This window comes from Pelophylax lessonae (assembly GCF_965119305.1).
Source record: "Pelophylax lessonae genome assembly, chromosome: 8".
Lineage (NCBI taxonomy): Eukaryota > Metazoa > Chordata > Amphibia > Anura > Ranidae > Pelophylax > Pelophylax lessonae.
The window spans coordinates 13918411-13942100 of NC_138775.1; the positions used below are offsets into that span (position 1 = coordinate 13918411).

The 23690-nt window shown below is 44.6% G+C and overlaps 1 protein-coding gene across 2 annotated transcripts in view; it reads left to right on the plus strand.

The window, feature by feature from the left end:
- Nucleotides 1–23690, plus strand: part of IFT122 (intraflagellar transport 122) — a 147485-nt gene that overhangs the window by 19921 nt on the left and 103874 nt on the right. For both annotated transcript variants that reach the window (XM_082265531.1, XM_082265532.1), the window contains exons 8-14: nucleotides 1171–1246; nucleotides 4705–4896; nucleotides 5817–5955; nucleotides 8373–8575; nucleotides 11461–11598; nucleotides 16260–16424; nucleotides 18960–19157. In XM_082265531.1, coding sequence (XP_082121657.1) covers nucleotides 1171–1246; nucleotides 4705–4896; nucleotides 5817–5955; nucleotides 8373–8575; nucleotides 11461–11598; nucleotides 16260–16424; nucleotides 18960–19157 — 1111 coding nt within the window. The remainder of the gene's footprint in view (nucleotides 1–1170; nucleotides 1247–4704; nucleotides 4897–5816; nucleotides 5956–8372; nucleotides 8576–11460; nucleotides 11599–16259; nucleotides 16425–18959; nucleotides 19158–23690) is intronic.

The following is a 23690-nucleotide window of genomic DNA, read 5'->3' on the forward strand; positions in this document are numbered from 1 at the left end:
TCGCATACTAGCTCATTATGAAATACTTACCTTAGAATGGTGTCGCGCTAGTCCAAAGTAAAAGATGTTGGTATACAAGGAAAAGGCAAGTCCCACGTGTACTGGCAAAAATCCACATAGGCTGTAGATATGGAGGGGTGCAAAACAGGAGAGTCCACCACCAAGCAGTATAGTAGGGTACGCTTACCAACTTGATAGACCCCACAGGGTCAAAACACGCCCAAAGTATATTGGAGACAGTGGCAGGAAAGGACCGATCACATCCAAGCACCTCCTCTCACTAGCGACCAATTTGGGTAGCCCCAAAGTCACCTTCAGATACTCGGGAAATATAAGAAGAAAATCCCCTCATGGTGTAGCATATCAAACAATTTATTCAGCCATAAACTAAAAGCCGCTTACATTTCGGTAGTTCAAAATCAGCAAACAGCGGTGAAGTAGTGTGGATATCCCACCATCAAGATGGCCGCCGCGTCCCTCGTCTGCGCATGCGTCAAGGTGCCAGCCAATCCCGACGCGTTTCGTCATAGAATGACGTTGTCAGGGGTGTGTCAATTACCTTGGAATGAAGCCCCGACACGGACCCCCGGACACCGCTGTGGGAGCTGACACAATCCCTCGGTGTCTCTTCCGGGTTCGGTGACTCCGGCGCTGTGATTGGCCGGAGCCGCGATGAAGTCACTCCCGTGCAGGTTTAGGAGATATGAATTGTACCTACAGGTAAGCCTTATTATAGGCTTACCTGTAGTTAAAAGTCACAAAAAGCGGTATACTACCGCTTGAACGTCATCGCTCCCAGGAATCAATGCGCCTGCATCAGCCCCGCTCATCACTTCCGGTGCAAGCGCGGTATTCACTGCTAAACAGCTTCTGGGCATGCGAAGAGGACACGAAGAGGGACGCAGCGGCTTCAGCTGCCCACACCTGAGATGGCAGCGCTGGAGAATAAATTTTCAAGGTAAATATTCTTACAGGTAAGTGCGACCCGGGACAGTACAGAGGCTATCCATTATGGAATGTACTAGTCCTGACTGTCCCGGGGGTATTTTTAGCTCAAATTGACCCCCGAGGCCGGAACTCCGCTTTAAGGATTAATTTACCTGATCTGTTTTTCAAATCGTAAATAAATTCTGAAATTCATTGTATGTTCTGTGCCTCTTTTTATGTCAGGGACGAGCACAATGACATCCTGGCTGTGGCGGACTGGGGCCAGAAGCTTTCTTTTTATCAGCTTAGCGGAAAGCAGGTACTGATTGCGTTGTTCAGCCATTTTAAAGAAACAGGACAGAAAGATGAATGTAAGAAAAAATGATCTGGGAAGGATAAGGTTGTATACACATTGGGTGTTTTTTTCCCAGGAGCATTTGGCTACTTTTTTTTTTTTTTCCTCCTGCCGCATTTAACCACTTTACCACCGGAGGATTTTGCTGTCTTGCGTCCAGGCCACTTTTTGCGATTCGGCACTGTGCGACTTTAACTGACAATTGCGCAGTCGTGTGACGCCGTACCCAAACAAAATTGATGTCCTTTTTTTCCCACAAACAGAGCTTTCTTTTGGTGGTATTTGATCACCTGTGCGATTTTTTTGATCATGCGCTATAAACAAAAAAAGAGCGTCAATTTTGCAAAAATAACAATATTTTTCACATTTTTTTATATGAAATTCCCCAAAAAAATGTAAAAATCTAAATTTTTTAACATTTTAGGCCAATTTTTTTTTTTTTTTTTACCATATGTTTGGTAAAAAAAAATCGCAAAAAGTGTATTTTGATTGGTTTGCGCAAAAGTTATTGTGTTTACTAACAAAGGGAAAGATTCTTGTCATTTTTGTTGTTTTTTTTTTTTAATGCGTAATGGCGGCGATCTGCGTTTTTTTTTTTTTTTTTTTTTTTTTGCGGTACTGCAACATTGCGGCGGACAGATCGGACCCTTGACTGACATTTTTGACACTTTTGGGGGTACCAGTGACATTACTACAGTAATCAGTGCTATAAAAATGACACTGGCAGGGAAGGGGTTAATTTTATTGGAGAGGGAGGGGTTAATGTATGCCTGGTGCTTACTGACGTGTGTGGGGGGAGGTGACTGAGTGACACAGGGACAGATCGCATGTTGAACCCTGCAATCTGACCCTGCCTGTCACTTAGGAGATCCGCCCGCTTTGTTTACACAAGCGGGCGGATCTCCACACTCGATTCCCCGACGATCGCTGCTGCTTCTCCCCTGGCCCGACTCCCGCTGTGATTGAATACAGCGGGAGCGAGCCTCCGGTAGCGCGGGCTCGCCGCCGAGAAAGGGGAGTAGGTCTACGTCGCCAGACGATAACTAACCGCTTTGCCGCAGTAGAGCTCTAGTGAGCAGACGGCAAGTGGTTAAACACCTCTGCTTGTTAGCCTATGTGTCTGTGCACACGTGGGGTTGATTTACTAAAACTGGAGAGTGCAAAACCTGGTGCAGCTCTGCATAGAACCAATCAGCTTCCAGGTTTTATAGTCAAAGCTTAATTGAACAAGCTGACATTAGAAGCTGATTGGCTACCTTGCCACAGCTGCACCTGATTCTGAGTGCTTCAGTTTTAGTAAATCTCCCCCATAGGCTTTTAGAGGAATTTAGAGGCAAAAAAAAACCCCACTACCAGTGCATCCAGGGGCAGTGGTGTTTTGGTAGTAACAAAATGCTTGACACCTCTAAATGCGCTTGAACGCAGGCGGACCGTTCAGATCCGCCTGTCCGTTTTTTCGGCGGATCTGAACGGTCACCCCATGCATGTCTATGGGGTATCGGATATCAGCAGAGACATGTCCGCTGACATCCAATCCGTCAAATCTGGACGGATGGAAACCCTATTTTCCATCCGTCCAACGGATCGGATGGGATTGGATGGGGAACGGACAGCTGTGTCTCCGCACGCAGCTGTCATCCTTCTGTTCAGCGGAGGATCGGCGGATCATTTTCCCGCTGAGATAAACGGACTCCTAGTGTGAAAGAGCCCTAACTCTTGAGCGTTTAATTAATTTCAATGGCCAGAATAAATGATTACTCTGGCCAATGAAATTAATTAACGCCCAAGCATTTTTTATTTTGCCAAAACACTGGTGCCAGGAGAAGCATGGAAAAAGAGATCCCCTCAAATGGGACTTTTTAGGCAGCCAAAAAATGAATAGTATTATAGTAAAAATGTATTTTTATTAACAAAAGGGTTTAACCACTTGCCGACCGCCGCCCGACTATATACGGCGGCGGTCAGCCCCTCCCAGGCAAAGTGATGTACCGGTACGTCACTAGCCTGGGAGCGAATAGGGGGCGAGCTCGCACCGCCGGAGGCGCGCTCCCGCCCCCCGCTCGTACCCGACGATGCCGGCGCATGTGATCACTCGCGATCGTCGGGTAGAGAGGAAGAAAGGCAGGCGGCTAATGTAAACAAAGCCGCCTGTCATTCTCCCCTGTGTAAAAGCACAGATCACTCAGTCCTGCTATGTAGGACCGTTGATCTGTGCTGTTACACACACAGCAACATCCAATCACAGTTAGAAACACGCCCCTAGGGACACACTTAACCCCTCCCGCTCCAATAAAGTTAACCCATTCCCTCCCAGTGTCATTTTACAGTAACAGTGCATATGTATAGCACTGATTACTGTAGTAATGTCACTGGTACCTCCAAAAGTGTCAAATGTCAGTCAAGGGTCCAATCTGTCCGCTGCAATGTCGCAGTCTCGCAAAAAAAAATCGCAGATCGCTGCCATTACGCGTTAAAAAAAAACACCAAAAATGACAAAAATCTTTCCCTTAGTTAGTAAACGCAATAACTTTTGCGCAAACCAATCAAAATACACTTATTGTGATTTTTTTTTTTTTACCAAACATATGTAGCAGAAAACAAATTGGCCAAAAATTTAAAAAAATTTTGATTTTTAAATTTTTTTGGGGGGGAATTTCATATAAAAAAATGTGAAAAATATTGTTATTTTTGCAAAATTGACGCTCTTTTTTTGTTTATAGCGCATGATCAAAAAATTGCACAGGTGATCAAATACCACCAAAAGAAAGCTCTGTTTGTGGGGAAAAAAGGACGTAAAATCCATTTGGGTACAGCGTCGCACGACCGCGCAATTGTCCGTTAAAGTCACGCAGTGCCGAATCGCAAAATACCCCCTGGTCAGGAAGGGGGTAAAATCTTCCGGGGCTTAAGTGGTTAATTAACAAAATAAAACCCTTTTGTTAATAAAAATAAGTTTTTACTATAATACTATTCATTTTTTGACTGCCTAAAAAAATGTCCCATTTGGGGGGTATCTCTTTTTCCATGTATCTATCCTAGGGATGTGGCAGTCAGTCCTTTTGGACCATTTGCACACTGACTCTTTATAATATTGTTTGGTGCCAGGAGAAGGGGCTTTTAGGAGAATTTGCAAAAGCCTTGTGTGCATGAGGCCTAAAAGCTGCTTATACTTTCCAGAAAACCTCTGTGTTTGGTTTTACCGGTGCACATGAGGCCTAAAATAAAGAAAGTGTGGCAAAAAAACAAGGAATGAATAATTGCTTGCATTGAAGATAATTGCGTGTGTGCATGTGTGCGCTTGTGCATGTGTGCGTGCGTGCACGTGTGTGCGTGTGTGTGTGTGGTTACTCTGTGGTGCAGATACATGGGATGTCAATGTAAAATGTGCTTGTTTTGTGTATAAACTTATTTTCTTATTGCAGATTGGAAAGGACAGGGCTCTGGGTTTTGATCCCTGCTGTGTCAACTACTTTTCCAAAGGAGAATATATCATTCTGAGCGGATCTGACAGGCAGGTGTCTCTGTTTACCAAAGACGGGGTTCGCCTTGGCACTGTCGGGGAGCAGAATTCCTGGGTGTGGACCTGCAGAGTCAAACCTGATTCCAATTATGTGGTAAGACAGAATGATGATACAAGGCATGAGCAAGATGAACAAGACCTTTAATAAATTCTGTTCTGCGTATCTTTAGAAATCGATTATTGGTTTCTACTAGTGATCGACCAATATATCGGGGGCCGATCTGCACTTTCCCCGATATATCGGAATCGGCCCCTGAGGTTACCAATATTTTGGGAAAGTGCTTGTACCGGAGTGATGCCTGCAGCTAGAGGCATCACCCCAGGACCGGCGTCCATAGCCGACGGTCGGCTGTCTTGTAATGACAACTGATGTGGCTGAGAAGCCGCTCGGCTGTCATTACAAGGAGCGGGAGGGGACGTCCCCCCCCTCCCGCCGCCTTCCACGGCTCGCTCGGGTCTCCCGTGCCACCGGGAGACCCGGGCATCCAGCCTGCACGGCCCCTGAAGAGAAGACCCGATCAAAGCCGCATTCGGCTCTGGTCGGGTCTCCATGTAAAAACCCAGAAGTTCTCCCTTCTTGTGCAGGGTGACTGGTCTTGTCTCTGCCCCCATCAATTTTTCTGCAGGCAGCCTTTAGTGGGTGGAGCCTAGGGGGTCCCACCCACAGCTCCGCTCTACAGCACAGTGATGAAAGTGAAATTAAAAAATTATATTTTTTATAATAAATATATTTTTATATTAATATTAAATATATTTTTTATATTAAAAATTATATTTTTTTTAGTTAGTAAAATTAAAAGTAACTTTTTTTTTTTTTTTTTTTTTTTTTAATGTACGAAATAATCGGCCAATATCGGCCGATATGCGATGACCAAAATATCAGTATCGGCAATAAAAAAAAAAAAAAAACTATATCGGTCGATCACTAGTTTCTACTACCATAGTTCTTTTAGATTCGTACAGGGATGAAGGCAATGGAGCCCCGGTAATTCATACATTTGTGTTTTCCTCCAGGTGATTGGCTGCCAGGATGGGACCCTTGCCTTTTACCAGCTCATCTTTAGCACAGTGCATGGCCTATATAAGGACCGATACGCCTTCAGGGACTGTATGACCGACGTTATAGTGCAGCACCTAATCACAGAACAGAAAGGTAAGCAACACACAGTCAGTCTGGGTTGTAGAGTTACATCTGCTGAGGAATGTAACCTGAAGGTTTTGACAAGCTGGCAAGATATTAGGAAGAATTAGAGCAGTTGTGGTCAACTCTTATGATATAGGGGCCTCAAGTCCGGCCTCTGACATCACCAAAGGGCTGGGGCTGGGCCCCCCGGGCAAGTGGGGCCCCCGGGCAACTGCCTAGCATGCACATTCGGTAAGATGGCCCTGGGCTGGGCACCAGGACACCAGAGGGAGCCAGTGACCTTTCACAATTAATCCTCTGTGCACCTTGCAAGCCCCTGATACCAGAGGACACGTAGTTTGAAAATATCTTAGGCCACACAACACATTAGGAGGACACTTCTTGCTGTTTTAGGGTACATTTATTGGGTATGGGGTGGGGTGGATTGCCAAAAGAACAGGTTGACTTTAATGTCTTCCTTATCAGCAGTATATATCTCTATTTACTCCCCTGACACATTGTTTTTCTGCCAGGAGCAAAGAAAAATATTCAGAACTTGTGGGTATATGGGGACCATGTGATTACTTATCTTCCTTCCACCTAACTGTTCTTGTGCTTAGCAATTGGCTGTGCAGGCACATATAACTGTCACATGGGTTAAGAGAGAATCCTCAGCCACGTCAGGCTTGGAGCTTACACCCCAGACTGGAAGTCAGGCTTGGAGCTTACACCCCAGACTGGAAGTCAGACTTGGAGCTTACACCCCAGACTGGAAGTCAGACTTGGAGCTTACACCCCAGACTGGAAGTCAGACTTGGAGCTTACACCCCAGACAGGAAGTCAGACTTGGAGCTTACACCCCAGACTGGAAGTCAGACTTTGGAGCTTACATCCCAGACAGGAAAATCAGACTTGGAGCTTACACCACAGACAGGAAGTCAGACTTGGAGCTTACACCCTAGACAGGAAGTCGGACTTGGAGCTTACACCCCAGACAAGAAGTCTTACTTGGAGCTTACACCCCAGAAAGGAAGTCTTACTTGGAGCTTACACCCCAGACAGGAAGTCTTACTTGGAGCTTACACCTCAGACAGGAAATCGTACTTTGAGCTTACACCCCAGACAAGAAGTCGGACTTGGAGCTTACACCCTGGACAGGAAGTCTGACTTGGAGCTTACACCCCAGACAGGAAGTCTTACTTGGAGCTTACACCCCAGACAGGAAGTCTTACTTGGAGCTTACACCCCAGACAGTAAGTCTTACTTGGAGCTTACCCCCCAGACAGGAAGTCTTACTTGGAGCTTACCCCCCAGACAGGAAGTCTTACTTGGAGCTTACCCCCCCAGACAGGAAGTCTTACTTGGAGCTTACACCCCAGACAGGAAGTCTTACTTGGAGCTTACCCCCCAGACAGGAAGTCTTACTTGGAGCTTACACCTCAGACAGGAAGTCTGACTTGGAGCTTACACCCCAGACTGGAAGTCTGACCTGGAGCTTACACCCCAGACTGGAAGTCTGACCTGGAGCTTACACCCCAGACTGGAAGTCTGACCTGGAGCTTACACCCCAGACTGGAAGTCTGACTTGGAGCTTACACCCCAGACTGGAAGTCTGACTTGGAGCTTACACCCCAGACTGGAAGTCTGACTTGGAGCTTACACCCCAGACTGGAAGTCTGACTTGGAGCTTACACCCCAGACTGGAAGTCTGACTTGGAGCTTACACCCCAGACTGGAAGTCTGACTTGGAGCTTACACCCCAGACTGGAAGTCTGACTTGGAGCTTACACCCCAGACTGGAAGTCTGACTTGGAGCTTACACCCCAGACTGGAAGTCCGACTTGGAGCTTACACCCCAGACTGGAAGTCCGACTTGGAGCTTACACCCCAGACAGGAAGTCTTACTTGGAGCTTACACCCCAGACAGGAAGTCTTACTTGGAGCTTACACCCCAGACTTGGCTCTTAGGCTCCTTTCACTCTTGTGCGACCTGGCATCCGACTTGTGAGACTCCAAGTGGCAGGACATGAAATTCAATGTATTTCTATGAGAGCCGTTCCTACTGACACTACAGAAGTCGGTTGCGACTTCAGAAAAGGTTCTTGCACTACTTTGGTCTGACTTTTGATGCGACTTTGGTCCAGAGAATGTAAAGTCAGATTAAAGTTGCACCGTAAAGTCGTAATGCAAGTAGCATGACTTTGTTGTCTTACAAGTGTGAAAGGAGCCTTACACTAAAGACAGTCAGACTTAAGCTTACATCCCAGACAGGAAGTCCGATTTGGAGCTTACACCCCCAGACAGTAACTCGAACATGGAGCTTACACCCAAGACTTGGTCCTTATAGTCCTGAAAGTAAGTCAGACTTTTATTGGTGACAGATAGTCAGACCGGAAATTAGCTATGATTCTAAGCACGTCAAATAAGCATTTTCATCCCCATTTCAGTGAGAATTAAGTGCCGGGAGCTGGTAAAGAAGATTGCAATCTATAAGAACAGATTGGCCATTCAGATGCCGGAGAAGATCCTCATATACGAGTTGTATTCTGAAGATGCCGCCGACATGCATTACCGAGTGAAGGAGAAGATCATTAAGAAGTTTGAATGCAATCTGTTGGTGGTGTGTTCACAGCATGTCATCCTGTGCCAGGTGAGGACTGCCTGCTCTATCCTGGATTGTTGAAGCTCCCAGAAATGATCTCACATACTCCTCTTTCCTGTCACCCTCTTTACATATGTACTTACCTTGTCCAACGTGTATGCTCTTATTGGCTGCTGAGGCAATCTTATTGGACAGAGGGGCGAAGGAGAACTTCCACTCATGCCGCCTAGGCGGCCTGAGCGGACGTGGGAGTAAGTACCTGTCAAATCTAGGTACCCGCTCCCCCCCCCCCCCCCCCAAATTTTTTTTTACAAATGTGGCATGTCAGGGGGTCAGCAGTATCTAAAGCAGAAGTTCCACTTTTGGGTGGAACTCCGCTTTAACTCTGTCCTCATGTTCCCCTTCCCATTCAATGTCTAATTGCACACTGGATGCTATTCTGAACAATGTCAAGCTAGTTAGAGAGTTTCAGGCTGAACAAATTTTATCTAAATACAAGGGGCATGTACTGTATGTTATAACTTAATTCTTTATGTGCTTTGCGGACAGTATTTCTTCAGATTTGTGCAGTAATCCAGCGTGATACTTTACCTCTGTGCACGAGCTTCCTGTAAAAAAAGGCGCTCACTGCTGCTCTCCCTTCTTGTGTAGGGTGACTGGTCTTGTCTCCGCCCCCATCAATTTTTCTGCAGGCAGCCTTTAGTGCAGGCATGTCCAACCTGCGGCCTGGGGGCCGCATGCGGCCCGGAACCACAGGCAATGCGGCCCACTGGCCCCTGACAATTTTTTATTTATTTTTTTGCTGGGGAGGAAGGAAGTCGAGTCGGGGGCACAGCCACAGAGGTTTCCAACTAACTGTAGGCAGAGGCTGCCTTGGAGGGGATCATCCACTAGTTGTGTTAAATTAGTGCTGGGGGGGGGGGCAGCGCAGGAAGGGCGCAGCAGCATTTTATTACTTATATACCTTAACTATAGTATATATTTTATATGCGGCCTGAGAAAATTTCTCTACACTCAATGTGGTCCAGAGGAGCCAAAAGGTTGGACACCCATGCTTTAGTGGGTGGAGCCTAATGGGTCCCTCCCACAACTCCGCTCTACAGCACAGTGATGAAAGTAAAATTAAAAAATTATATTTTTTAAATTATATTATATTTTTATATTAAATATATTTTTATATTTAATATTAAATATATTTTTTTATATTAAAAATTATATTTTTTTAATTAGTAAAATTAAAAGTAAAATTATCTGGGTTTTCAAAGGCTTTTGGTGAACACTTAGTGAATTTATTTTAATGGTGACTATTGAAGCAGCGTTTTATTACTTGTATACCTTAACTATAGTATATATTTTATATGCGGCCCGAGAAAATTTCTCTACACTCAATGTGGCCCAGAGAAGCCAAAAGGTTGGACACCCATGCTTTAGTGGGTGGAGCCTAATGGGTCCCTTCTACAGCACAGTGATTAAAGTAAAATTAAAAAATTATATTTTTTTAATTATATTATATTTTTTATATTAAATATATTTTTATATTAATATTAAATATATTAAATATATTTTTTTATATTAAAAATTTTTTTTTTTTTAATTAGTAAAATTAAAAGTAAAATTATCTGGGTTTTCAAAGGCTTTTGGTGAACACTTAGTGAATTTATTTTAATGGTGACTATTGAAGAATAAAAAGAAATAAACTAGACAGACTTTTGTCTTTTTTCAACCAGACTATGTAACTGTATTCTAAGGTCCTAATTAACCAAAAGGCTGCAGTCCATTGAATATATGCATTTATTGTCTTTTATATATGTGGCCTTGCTGCAGACCTTGTATAACAGGGGCACTCAACCCATGGCCCTCTGACGTGGCCAATGACCTAATACCAGGGAAACGCATGCCCATGATTTGGGATGGTGGGCCGGCAAGCCCAGATCGCAATCAACGTGTTGCCAACCCGCTAACTCATAGCATCAGTGTGCATTAAGTCAGCGCTGGTAGCGGAGGATGCAAGCAACTGTGGAGGGAGCAGGAGCCAGATAAGCCGATACTTCCTTCGTAGCGCCTGCTCCTGTCTCTGGTGGAGTGACACCAAGTGCACTTTGGCTGGGACCTTTCTAGTAGCCTGGAGAGCAATGCCAGCAGAAGCCGGAAGAAGAAAATATCAGTGTATTAAATATCACAGACACTGCGCTTTTACAATGAGCATATTCGCACTTATATAAAAGAGTTATTAGGCTGCTTTCACTAATCCACAGGTGCAGCGCCGTGCATAGTTGCACTGGGCCATAGATTTCTATTATATCCTGCGGGTTTGGTGCGCACCAAAACTCCTGAATGCAGGATTTTTGGTGCACTTTCAGAAAGTGCACCATGCCCGCAAGATGTAATAGAAGTCTATGGCAAAGTGCAGCTAACCCCCATGAAAGCCACAGGTGCACAGTACTGCACCCGCAGTGAGGGTAAACCGCATTACTCCAGTGTGAAAACAGCCATATAGGGGCCTCAGGACAGTAAGGCTCGGTTCACACTACGTCGCTCCGACTTAGGGGGCGACCTGTGAAGTCGCATGCAGCGTGACTTCGGCGCAACTTGCAAGGACTTCATAAAATGAATGTCTATGCAAGTCGCCTCCAGGTCGCCCCGAAGTAGTACAGGACCCTTTTTCTAAGTCGGAGCGACTTGTGTCGCTCCTATTAAAACGGGTCCTGTACCGCACAATGGGAGCGTGACGGACTAGTGTGAATGCGGTCTAAGGGCTCCTTTTACATTTGCGGTTTGGGGAGCAGTAAAGCCCCATAGTTCATTGTGGCCCTGGACTGGTTAGCAAATAACTGAAGGGGCCCTCGCTCTTCAAAAGGCTAGGCTCCCCTGCTGTATAATCTCAGGGCGTTGTGTCTGTCATACTAAAGTGATATCTTTCCCTCCTGTCATAGGAGAAGCGGCTACAGTGTTTGTCCTTTAAAGGTGTCAAGGAACGAGAATGGATGATGGAGTCTCTTATCCGCTACATCAAGGTTATTGGGGGCTCCTCTGGCAGAGAAGGCCTATTAGTGGGTCTGAAGAATGGACAGGTAATACCACTAAAACAGTCCTGGTGTATCATTTGTAACAATAGACTGAAATGTAGCAGCCAGAAAATATTTATGCCCATTGGGTGGAATCAACAAAGCTTTGGGATGTGAACTATATGATGATAACCTGGCAGACAGCTCACATATCTCTGCCTGCGCATTGAACACATTTAATGGGCAGAGCCTGCATATGGGCAAAGAAAGCACTTTTCCTTACCTATATGGCCAGCTGTTAACTCGAGAAATCACAGGGTTTTAAGGGTTTATCTCAACTGAACAGAGAGAGGGAATATTGGGTGAGGAGGATCAGAGGGAGCGGGAGCAAAGGAGCTCCTGCTCTGTATGCTGTGTCTGGCACAGACACAGAATAGAAAATTGAACAGGTTGCTCCGAAATGACAAAGGAGCTTGCACTCCCTTTGTTAATAAGGAGCGGGATCTGCTTCATATTCATAATTTAGAAGAGTGGCAAAGGAATTTTAGTAATTCCCTCCCATTGTGTATTAAACCTCCTAAGAGCCAAACCTGGCCTGGAATTGACATTTATAATGTAAATCTCATTCTGTTTGGTGTCTTACCTGTAGTAAGGAGAGTGTGTTGGTGGTTACTGGACTTTCTTCCTGAAACTGTTAGATGACTGGCAGTCATGCTTATCCATTGGCTTTAAAGCTGAACACCTGTGGTTGTAAATAGTGATCGACCAATATCGTTTTTTCGTTGCCGATACCGATATTTTGGCCAATGCATATCGGTATCTGCTGATATGCGCCGATATTTTTGTACATTTAAAGACATTTTTTTTTTTTTTCTTGTGGAGGGATCTGGTGGGGCTAAAAGACCCCCAAACCCCTCCTCTGCACTTAAAAGCATTCAAAACACAAAGTTTGGCTGTTTTGAATGCTGTCATTTTTTTTAATCTGGCGCCAGTACCCGAAAGTGATGTCACTCATGACATCACTTCGGGGTTTTTGCATGGAGACCCGATCAGAGCCGAATTCGGCTTTGATCAGGTCTTCGGCGGCCGTGCAGGCTGGTTGCCCGGGTCTCCCGGTGGGACGGGAGACCCAGGTGAGCTGCGGAAGGCGGCAGGAGGGGGGGTGGGGGGCATCCCCTGGCATCCCCTCCCGCTCCTTGTAATGACAGCCGAGCGGCTTCTCAGCCGCATCGGTTGTCATTACAAGACAGCCGACCGTCGGCTATGCAGTCATCACTCCGGTACAAGCACTTTCCAAAATATCGGCAATATCGGTAACCTCCGGGGCTGATTTCGATATCGGGGAAAGTGCATATCGGTCCTCGATATATCGGCTTTGCCGATAATCGGTCGATCCCTAGTTGTAAACCTCAGACATGAATTATGACTAAAGCATATCCCTGTATAGTGTGTACTTGTCTCACTCCAGAGCTCTGAGTGTCATTTCGGTCTGCTGCTTCCTTCCTCTGCTAACTTCATAAGTCACTTCTCTCTAAAAGAGGTGACAGGGGAGGGAGCTTCAGCACACAATCTGTGATTGACAGCCTCAGCTCTGTTCCTGTGTGCTGTGCGAGGGGATGGGGTAGTCCTTTCCCTCCAGTCAGCTCTCACTGAGCTCTGCAGTGTTATTTCAGCTCCCCACCCCCTGCTTTTTAGAGCTGAGAGATCCTGTGTAAATTCTGGACTTTTAATGGATGCACAGACAGATGGCTACAGATAAACAGGTACAACGTTTGTAGGAGAATTTTTTAATCTCTGTGTATCACCTGAGGCCAGTCCCTTCTCCGGGTATACTGTATGTAATAGTTTACAACCACTTTAAGCAAATGTTTTCTTGTTTCCACCCTTCTCCTGTAGTTTTCTGCTGGCAACCTGTAGTTGGTGGAGCCTGCTGGGTCCCTCCCACAGCTCTGCTCTCAGCACAGGCTATGCACAGCTCACTGATAATGTCACTGCTACATTCACAAGCTAATAACTGGATTTGTATCCTTTGTGGCTATTGTGGAATAATATTTTGATTGAAATTTCTTGTGGCCAGACTTCAGCTTAAAGTCATTATAAAGACATTTTGTTTTTGATAAAGGAGATACTAATAACAGAACTTACACGTACTTGCTGCTTTTTTTCTTTTCTCTCTCTCTTCTGAGTTTCCTTTTTAAACTGTCTCCCAGCCGTGCTGCCAGACTCCCATTATATTGGTGCCCCTTGTGCCTTTTGGAACCTTTAAAGTCCCGCAGTAGGCTCCCCTATGTGCACGCTACTGCTTGGATTTACAGTTTAAATGCATCTGCACACACAGGTAGAGTAAGAGGGCCAAAGCCACGCCTCCACCAGTGGAGGAAAATTAAAAAAAAAAAAAAAGGCAAATGTATAACATTTCTGTTGTTAGCATTTCAAATATCAAAGAAAATGTTGACTTTAATATCACTTTAACCACTTTACCGCTAAGTACTTGAATAGTACTGCGGCAAAGTGGCTCGTTCCCGTCTGACGACGTAGACCTACGTTGCCAGACTCCTCCCCTGTAGGCGGCGCTCGCGCGCCGCCGGAGGCGCGCTCCCGCTGTTTTCATTCACAGCGGGAGTCAGGCCAGGGGAGGAGCAGCGGCGATCGCCGCTGCTCTGCCCCGATCGTCGGGGATCTAGTGTGGAGATCTCCTCAGTGACAGGGAGTGACAGATCGGACTGTTCAGCATAGCTGGACATCCGATCTGTCCCTGTCTCACACAGTCACCTCCCCCCCCACACGTCAGTAAGCACCAGGCATACATTAACCCCTCCCTCTCCAATAAAATTAACCCCTTCACTGCCAGTGTCATTTTTACAGTAACAGTGCATATGTATAGCACTGATTACTGCAGTAATGTCACTGGTACCCCCAAAAGTGTCAAAAATGTCAGTCAAGGGTCCGATCTGTCCGCCGCAATGTCGCAGTCCCGCAAAAAAAATCGCAGATCGCCGCCATTACTCGTTAAAAAAAAAAACACCAAAAATGACATAAATCTTTCCCTTTGTTAGTAAACGCAATAACTTTTGCGCAAACCAATCAAAATACGCTTATTGCGATTTTTTTTTTTTACCAAACATGGGTAGCAGAAAACAAATTGGCCAAAAATTAAAAAAAAAATTGGTTTTTACATCTTTTTTGGGGGGAATTTCATATAAAAAAATGTTAAAAATATTGTTATTTTTTCGAAATAAACGCTCTTTTTTTGTTTATAGCGCAAAAAGTAAAAATCGCACAGGTGATCAAATACCACCAAAAGAAAGCTCTGTTTGTGGGAAAAAAAGGACGTCAATTTTGTTTGGGTACGGCGTCGCACGACCGCGCAATTGTCAGTTAAAGTCGCACAGCGCTGAATCGCAAAAAGTGGCCCAGACGTAAGACAGCAAAATGCTCTAGTGGTAAAGTGGTTAATGTTTTCTGGGACACTAACCCAGAATAAGGAGTCAGATCAGGAGTTCTGATTCATTGCTTTGTAGGTGTTAAAGTGATACTGAAGGAAATTTGCAGTGGTTTTTCACAGAGCAGCCCTGATCCTCTTATTCTTCTTAGGTCCCCCACTGACACTCTGGGCTCCTCCCCTCTGCTGAGTGCCCCCATAGCAAGCAGTTTGCTATGGTGGCACTCATGCGTGCTCAGTCCCAAGCCAGCTCTGTGTGTCCATTGACACACCGGATGAGTCTCAGCCCCTGCTCCCTCCTTGCTGGCTGTGATTGCACAGCAGCTCCCACTTCTGTGTCTGAGCCAATGAGGAGGGAGAGTGCTGGGAGAGCAGCTGCTTTTGTGCACATCGTGGGATCGAGATCAGACTGGTGGATTTGATTTAAATCACTAGTAAAAAGGCCTGGTCTATATCAACTCGATTTAAATCATGATTTTTAACCAGTTGCCAATCACCTGCTGCAGTTGTACTGTGGCAAGGTGGCTCGGCTGCGCGAACCTACGTAACTGTACGTCGGTCGCGTGTGGAGCTAGGGGCCACGCCCGCCTGCCCGCCAGCCATCCCTGCGATTCAGTTTAAAAAAAAAAAAAGCCTTCATCCTTTCTGAAACACTGAACTTTAAAGTGGCTCTTAAGTAGGGAAACCAGAGAACATTCATTTTTAGAAAGAGATTCACAGTGGCAGCCCCCTACCCTAGATTTTAATGACTAAAGGTTTTTTATTGTTTCTGAAACTGATTTTCTTATTTGCGTTCTAAAATATTGCTAAATCATCTTTTATAAAAATTCATTAAAATTTCTGTGTGTATGGCTCATAGAGTCGTGCTATAAAGTCCTTTGGAATTATGTGTTTCAGTTACCTAAATGACCACTAGATGGCACAGTGTGACCTTTTTTCTTTCTGTTGTCACTGTAGGATTTAAAGTAATATGGCTCAGCCGGACAGTCTATTTACCAAGCATGCTATTCTCCTTGGTTTCCATAGCACAGGTTTATATGCTGGCTAATATTTCCTTGTATGAGACCCCTTCCTGTGTCCTTTAGTAAGCTTTCCTCCATGGCTTCTAAATGCTTTCCTGGTCTGCTTCATCTCCATTGTTATCAGATCTTAGGTAGAAATTTTTAGGGTCACCCTGGACAACGGTGAACAACACAGATAGTCAATTATGGAGCAGCCAAGTTGCTGACAGTTGTGGAAAACACTTCATTCACCTTCTATTTTCCTGTTTTATGTTTTTCATCAGATTCTGAAGATTTTTGTGGACAACCTCTTTGCCATCACCCTTCTCAAACAGGCCACATCCGTTCGATGTCTGGACATGAGCGCTAGTCGCAACAAGCTCGCCGTAGTGGATGAAAACAACACATGTCTGGTGTATGACATCACAACTAAAGATCTCTTGTTCCAGGTTAGGAAGAGAGTTTTTATCTCTTTGGTTTAGCACTGTAAATCCACTTCTGGACCGGGTCTTCTTCTGACACTTGTTCTTTACAAATTAAAATAATATATTTTTTTTTTTTGCTAGAAAATTACTTAGAACCCCCAAACATAATATAAATATATATATATATATATATATATATATATACACAGTGGGTACGGAAAGTATTCAGACCCCCTTAAATTTTTCACTCTTTGTTATATTGCAGCCATTTTCTAAAATCATTTAGGTTCATTCTTCTTCCTCATGAATGTACACATAGCACCCCATACTGACAGAAAAACACAGAATTGTTGACATTGTTGCAGATTTATTAAAAAAGAAAAACTGAAATATCACATGGTCCTAAGTATTCAGACCCTTTGCTGTGACACTCATATATTTAACTCAGGTGCTTCCATTTCTTCTGATCATCCTTGAGATGGTTCTACACCTTCATTTGAGTCCAGCTGTGTTTGATTATACTGATTGGACTTGATTAGGAAAGCCACACACCTGTCTATATAAGACCTTCCAGATCACAATGCATGTCAGAGCAAATGAGAATCATGAGGTCAAAGGAACTGCCTGAAGAGCTCAGAGACAGAATTGTGGCAAGGCACAGATCTGGCCAAGGTTACAAAAAGATTTCTGCTGCACTTAAGGTTCCTAAGAGCACAGTGGCCTCCATAATCCTCAAATGGAAGACGTTTGGGACGACCAGAACCCTTCCTAGAGCTGGCCCTCCGGCCAAACTGAGCTATTGGGGGAGAAGAGCCTTGGTGAGAGAGGTAAAGAAGAACCCAAAGATCACTGTGGCTGAGCTCCAGAGATGCAGTCAGGAGATGGGAGAAAGTTGTAGAAAGTCAACCATCACTGCAGCCCTCCACACAGTCGGGGCTTTATGGCAGAGTGGCCCGACGGAAGCCTCTCCTCAGTGTAAGACACATGAAAGCCCGCATGGAGTTTGCTAAAAAACACCTGAAGGACTCCAAGATGGTGAGAAATAAGATTCTCTGGTCTGATGAGACCAAAATAGAACTTTTTGGCCTTAATTCTAAGTGGGATGTGTGGAGAAAACCAGGCACTGCTCACCACTTGTCCAATACAGTCCCAACAGTGAAGCATGGTGGTGGCAGCATCATGCTGTGGGGGTGTTTTTCAGCTGCAGGGACAGGACGACTGGTTGCAATCGAGGGAAAGATAAATGTGGCCAAGTACAGGGATATCCTGGACAAAAACCTTCTCCAGAGTGCTCTGGACCTCAGACTGGGCCGAAGGTTTACCTTCCAACAAGACAATGACCCTAAGCACACAGCTAAAATAACGAAGGAGTGGCTTCACAACAACTCCGTGACTGTTCTTGAATGGCCCAGCCAGAGCCCTGACTTAAACCCAATTGAGCATCTCTGGAGAGACCTAAAAATGGCTGTCCACCAACGTTTTCCATCCAACCTGACAGAACTGGAGAGGATCTGCAAGGAGGAATGGCAGAGGATCCCCAAATCCAGGTGTGAAAGACTTGTTGCATCTTTCCCAAAAAGACTCCTGGCTGTATTAGATCAAAAGGGGGCTTCTACTAAATACTGAGCCAAGGGTCTGAATACTTAGGACCATGTGATATTTCAGTTTTTCTTTTTTAATAAATCTGCAACAATGTCAACAATTCTGTGTTTTTCTGTCAGTATGGGGTGCTATGTGTACATTCATGAGGAAGAAGAATGAACTTAAATGATTTTAGCAAATGGCTGCAATATAACAAAGAGTGAAAAATTTAAGGGGGTCTGAATACTTTTCGTACCCACTGTGTGTGTATATATATATATATTATATATATATATATATGTATTTTTTTTTTTTTTTTTTAGCAGAGACCCTAGAGAATAAAATGGAGATTGTTACAATATGTTTTATCACATTGTATTTGTGCAGTGGTCCTACAAACGCAATTTTTTTGGAAAAAAAATCCCTTTTTTTTTAATTAAAAAAATAGGAAAACAGTAAAGTTAGGCCAATTTTTTTCTATAATGTGAAAGATAATGTTACGCCGAGTAAATGGATAGATACCCAACATGTCAAGCTTAAAAATTGCGCACGCTCGTGGAATGGCGACAAACATAGGTAGATCAAATACCCCATAGGAGACACTTTAAAAATGTCTACAGGTTACAAGTTTGAAGTTACAGAGGAGGTCTAGGGCTAAAATGAATGCTCTCGCTCTAACAATTGCGGCGATACCTCACATGTGTCCCCTCCCGCTCCTTGTAATGACAGCCGAGCGGCTTCTCAGCTATGGACGCCGGTACCAGGGTGATGCCTCTAGCTGCAGGCATCACTCCGGTACAAGCACTTTCCGAAATATCGGTTATATCGGTAACCTCCGGGGCCGATTCCGATATATCGGGGAAAGTGCAGATCAGCCCTCGGTATATCAGCTTTGCCGATAATCGGTCGATCCCTACTGTACATTTCAATGATTGATATTGTTAGGCCTTCATTTTTTTTCTTCCCTTTTTCTTTTAGGAGCCCAATGCCAACAGTGTAGCCTGGAATACGCAGTGTGAGGACATGCTCTGCTTTTCAGGTGGGGGGTACCTGAATATTAAAGCCAGCAACTTCCCCGTTCACCAACAGAAACTGCAGGGTTTTGTCGTAGGCTACAACGGATCAAAGATCTTCTGCCTGCACGTCTACTCCATGTCTTCTGTAGATGTGCCGCAAGTGAGTTACAGACTTTGTACCGCCTCCGTTTTCTTCTATGCAAATCGTATTCTGTGTATGTATTTTTTTTAACAGGGAGTAGATGTCTAAAGAGGAGAGGGACAAAAAGGCACCTTCCTTTCTCTCTTCCATGAGGTTACAAAAGCATCTACAAAAACATAAAGCACACCACTTCAGGTCTGGAAAGTTTATCCCCCCTTAACCACTTAAGCCCCGGAGGATTTTCCTGCTAAACGAGCAGGGGGTATTTTGCGATTCAGCACTGCGTGACTTTAATGGACAATTGCGCGGTCGTGTGATGCTGTACCTAAACGAATTTGATGTCCTTTTTTTCCCACAAACAGAGCTTTCTTTTGGTGGTATTTGATCACCTGTGCGATTTTTACTTTTTGCGCTATAAACAAAAAAAGAGTGTAAATTTTGCAAAAATAACAATATTTTTCACATTTTTTTATATGAAATTCCCCAAAAAAAAAATGTAAAAATCAAAATTTTTTAACATTTTCGGCCAATTTGTTTTATGCTACCTATGTTTGGTAAAAAAAATCGCAAAAAGCGTATTTTTATTGGTTTGCGCAAAAGTTATCGCGTTTACTAACAAAGGGAAAGATTTTTGTCATTTTTGTTTTTTTTTTAACGCGTAATGGCGGCGATCTGCGATTTTTTTTTTTTTTTTTTTTTGCAGTACTGCGACATTGCGGCGGACAGATCAGACCCTTGACTGACATTTTTGACACTTTTGGGGTTACCAGTGACATTACTACAGTAATCAGTGCTATATATATGCACTGTTACTGTAAAAATACACTGGTAGTGAAGGGGTTAACTTTATTTGGGAGGGAGGGGCTGTGTGTGTCCCTAGGGGCGTGCTTTCTACTGTGATTGGCTGTGGCTTGAGGTGAAAGGACACTGATCAACAGATCTACATAGTAGATCTGTCTGATCAGTGTTTTAACACCGAGGAGAATGACAGGCAGCTTGTTTACACTAGCTGCCTGACTTTCTCCCCCGACGATCGCCGAGTGAGCAGCGGACATCGGGTCCGCCGGTCACACGTGCGGGGGGGCCCGTGACCGCGCGGGAGCGGGAGCGCGCCTCTGGCGGCGCGCGCTCGCTCCCCAGAACCCTCCCAGCCTAGTGACGTTAATTAACGTCACTCTGCCTGGCAGGGGCTGACCGCCGCAGTAAATTTACTTGCGGCGGTCGGCAAGCGGTTAATGACCAGGCCATTTTTTGCGATTCGGCACTGCGTTACTTTAACGAAAAATTGCGCGGTCGTGCGATGCTGTACCCAAATAAAATCGATTTCCTTTTTTTCCACAAATAGAGTTTTTTTTTTTTTTGGTGGTATTTGATCACCTCTGCGGTTTTTATATTTTGCGCTATAAACAAATAAAAAAGCGACAATTTTGAAAAAAATATTTTTTAGTTTCTGCTATAAAACATTCCCAAAAAAAAATGTAAAAAATACATTTTTTTTTTTATCAGTTTAGGCCCATTTGTATTCTGCTACATAATTTTGGTAAAAAAAAAAAAAAATCCCAAAAAACAGTATTTTAATTGGTTTGCGCAAAAGTTATAGTGTTTACAAACTACGGGATAGATTTTTGGACTTTTTATTTATTTTTTGTTTTTTTTATTAGTAATGGTGGGGATCTGCGATTTTTAGCGGGACTGTGACATTGTGGCGGACAAATTGGACTCCTAACTGACATTTTTGACACTTTTTGGGGAGACCAGTGACATTACTACAGTAATCAGTGCTAAATAATATGCACTGTTACTGTATAAATAACACTGGCAGGGAAGGGGTTAATACTGGGGGTGATCAAAGGGGTTAATGTATGCCTAAATATACTTACTGACTTTGGGGGGGGGGCTCAGTTTAGCTGAAACTCCTGATCTCTCCCTGCCTGTGTGACAGAAGACTCGCCTGCTTTGTTTACATAAGGAGGCGGATCTTCTGTCAGTTTCTCTGACGATCGCGGGAGGCTGGCAGCAATTGCCGCCGCTCTCCCTCTGCCTGACTCCAGCTGTGTCTAATCACAGCGGGAGCGCGGCGCGCGCCGCAGAGACCGCGTGCACATAATCATGTAGTACTACGTGATTATGCGCAGCTGAGCCGCCCTGCCGCAGTAAATCTGCGTGGGGCGGTCGGCAAGTGGTTAAAGAGAAGAGAGAGGGGACGGGGCCAAACCGTGGCTTCGTGTCTGAATGGATACACAGAGAGGTGGCTCGGCTTGGCTCAGGTCCCCCCATAGCAAGCTGCTTATTGTGGGGGCACTCGACAGGTGGGAGGGTCCAGGAGCACCGGCAAGGGACCCGGGAAGAAGGCTGATCTGTTCAAAACCCACTGTACAGAGGAGGGAAGTATAACATGTTTGTTATTTTTAAGCAAAAAAAAAACAAAACAAGATTTTACAATCACTTTAACTACTTAAGCCCCGGAAGATTTTACCCCCTTTCTGACCAGGGCCTATTTTGCGATTCGGCACTGCGTAAATTTAACGAACAATTGCGCGGTCGTGCGACGCTGTACCTAAACGAATTTGACGTCCTTTTTTTCCCACAAACAGAGCTTTCTTTTGGTGGTATTTGATCACCTGTGCGATTTTTTGATCATGCGCTATAAACAAAAAAAGAGCGACAATTTTGCAAAAATGACAATATTTTTCACATTTTTTTTATATGAAATTCCCCAAAAAAAAAATGTAAAAATCTAAATTTTTTAACATTTTCGGCCAATTTGTTTTCTGCTACATATGTATGGTAAAAAAAAATCGCAAAAAGCGTATTTTGATTGGTTTGCGCAAAAGTTATTGCGTTTACTAACTAAGGGAAAGATTTTTGTCATTTGTTTATTTTTTTAACGCGTAATGGCGGCGATCTGCGTTTTTTTTTTTTTTTTTTTTTTTTTTTTTTTTTTTGCGGTACTGCGACATTGCGGCAGACAGATCGGACCCTTGACTGACATTTTTGACACTTTTGGGGTTACCAGTGACATTACTAGAGTAATCAGTGCTATAAATATGCACTGTTACTGTAAAATTACACTCGCAGTGAAGGGGTTAACTTTTTTGAGAGGGAGGGGCTATGTGTGTCCCTAGGGGCGTGATTCTAACTGTGATTGACTGTGGCTTGAGGTGTATGAACAGTGATCAAACGGTCCTACATAGTAGAACCGTATGATCATCATTCATACACAGGGAAGAATGACAGGCGGCTGTGTTTACATTAGCCGCCTGCCTTTCTCCGTCTCCACCGACGATCGCGAGTGACCAGCGGACGATCGGGTCCGCCGGTCACACGCGCGGGGGGATCCGTGCCTCCAGCAGTGCGCGCTCGCTCCCGAGACCCTCACAGGCTAGCGACGTAGTACTACGTCGCTTTGCCTGTGAGGGGCTGACCGCCGCAGTAAATAGTCGTGCGGCGGTCGGCAAGCGGTTAATTGAACAAACTAAAATTAGAAGCGATTGGCTACCATGCACAGCTGCGCCAGATTTTTGCACTCTCCAGTTTTAGCAAAACAACCCCACACTGTCTGGGTCCAGGGCCAATAAGTCACAGGTGATCCCTACATGAACGGTTACATGCGAGCGGCAGCGATTATCTATAGGAGCCGGCAGCCTCCCATTGCTTTCAATGGGGCTGCCTCTCACAGCTGATCGTCAGGAACACCCCCTGGGGTTCGCACATGTGAATGGAATTGGGCCCATTCGCAGGTGTAAATGCAGCTCTAATAGTTCACTGATTTCACTTTTTGGCTCCATTTACACTTGTGCAACTTTTCATGCAACTTTGGACATCAAAGGTGCATGACAAGGCGTTCCCCCCATGTTTTCCAATGATAACCATTTATATATGTGCGACCTAAAGTTGCAGGAATTTCAAAGTAGTTCATGCACTACTTTGGTCCAACTTTCGTGCAACTTGAGGGCCATAGACTTTAATTTAACCCTCAAAAGTTGCATGAAAGTAGTACCTGAATGTTATACAATGCAACAGTTGTCCATTATCACTGGTCAAAGCCAAAGTCGTATCCAAGTCACACCCATCCAAACTTGCATCAAAGTTGCACTCCAAAGTCAGGGCAACTTTGGAGTTGCACAAGTGTGAATGGAGCCTTTGTCTGCAATTGCTCATTTTTGGCCCCTTTCACACTGACTTGTCCTGCAACTTGGGGCTGCAAAGTCACATGACAAGTCGTACTCCATGATTTCCAATGAGTACCGTTCATATCTGTGCGACTTCAAACTAGTCCCTGCACTACTTTGGGCTGATTTTAATGCGTTTTGAGGTCCATAGAAATAGGCATTGCTTCAAGTCCAGTCAAAGTCGCGTCTAATCACAGTAAAATTGCGCAACTTTTAGGTCGCATAGGCGTGAAAGGGGCCTAAAACTGATCTCCAGCTACTGAGGAACCAGGGAAGGCAAAATATAAGCAAATTTAAATGTCAGTTTTAAATAATGGGAGTTTTTATATACAGGTATGGCTGTATGAACAGCTGGGGGAATACTGTTTATTACCAGTGG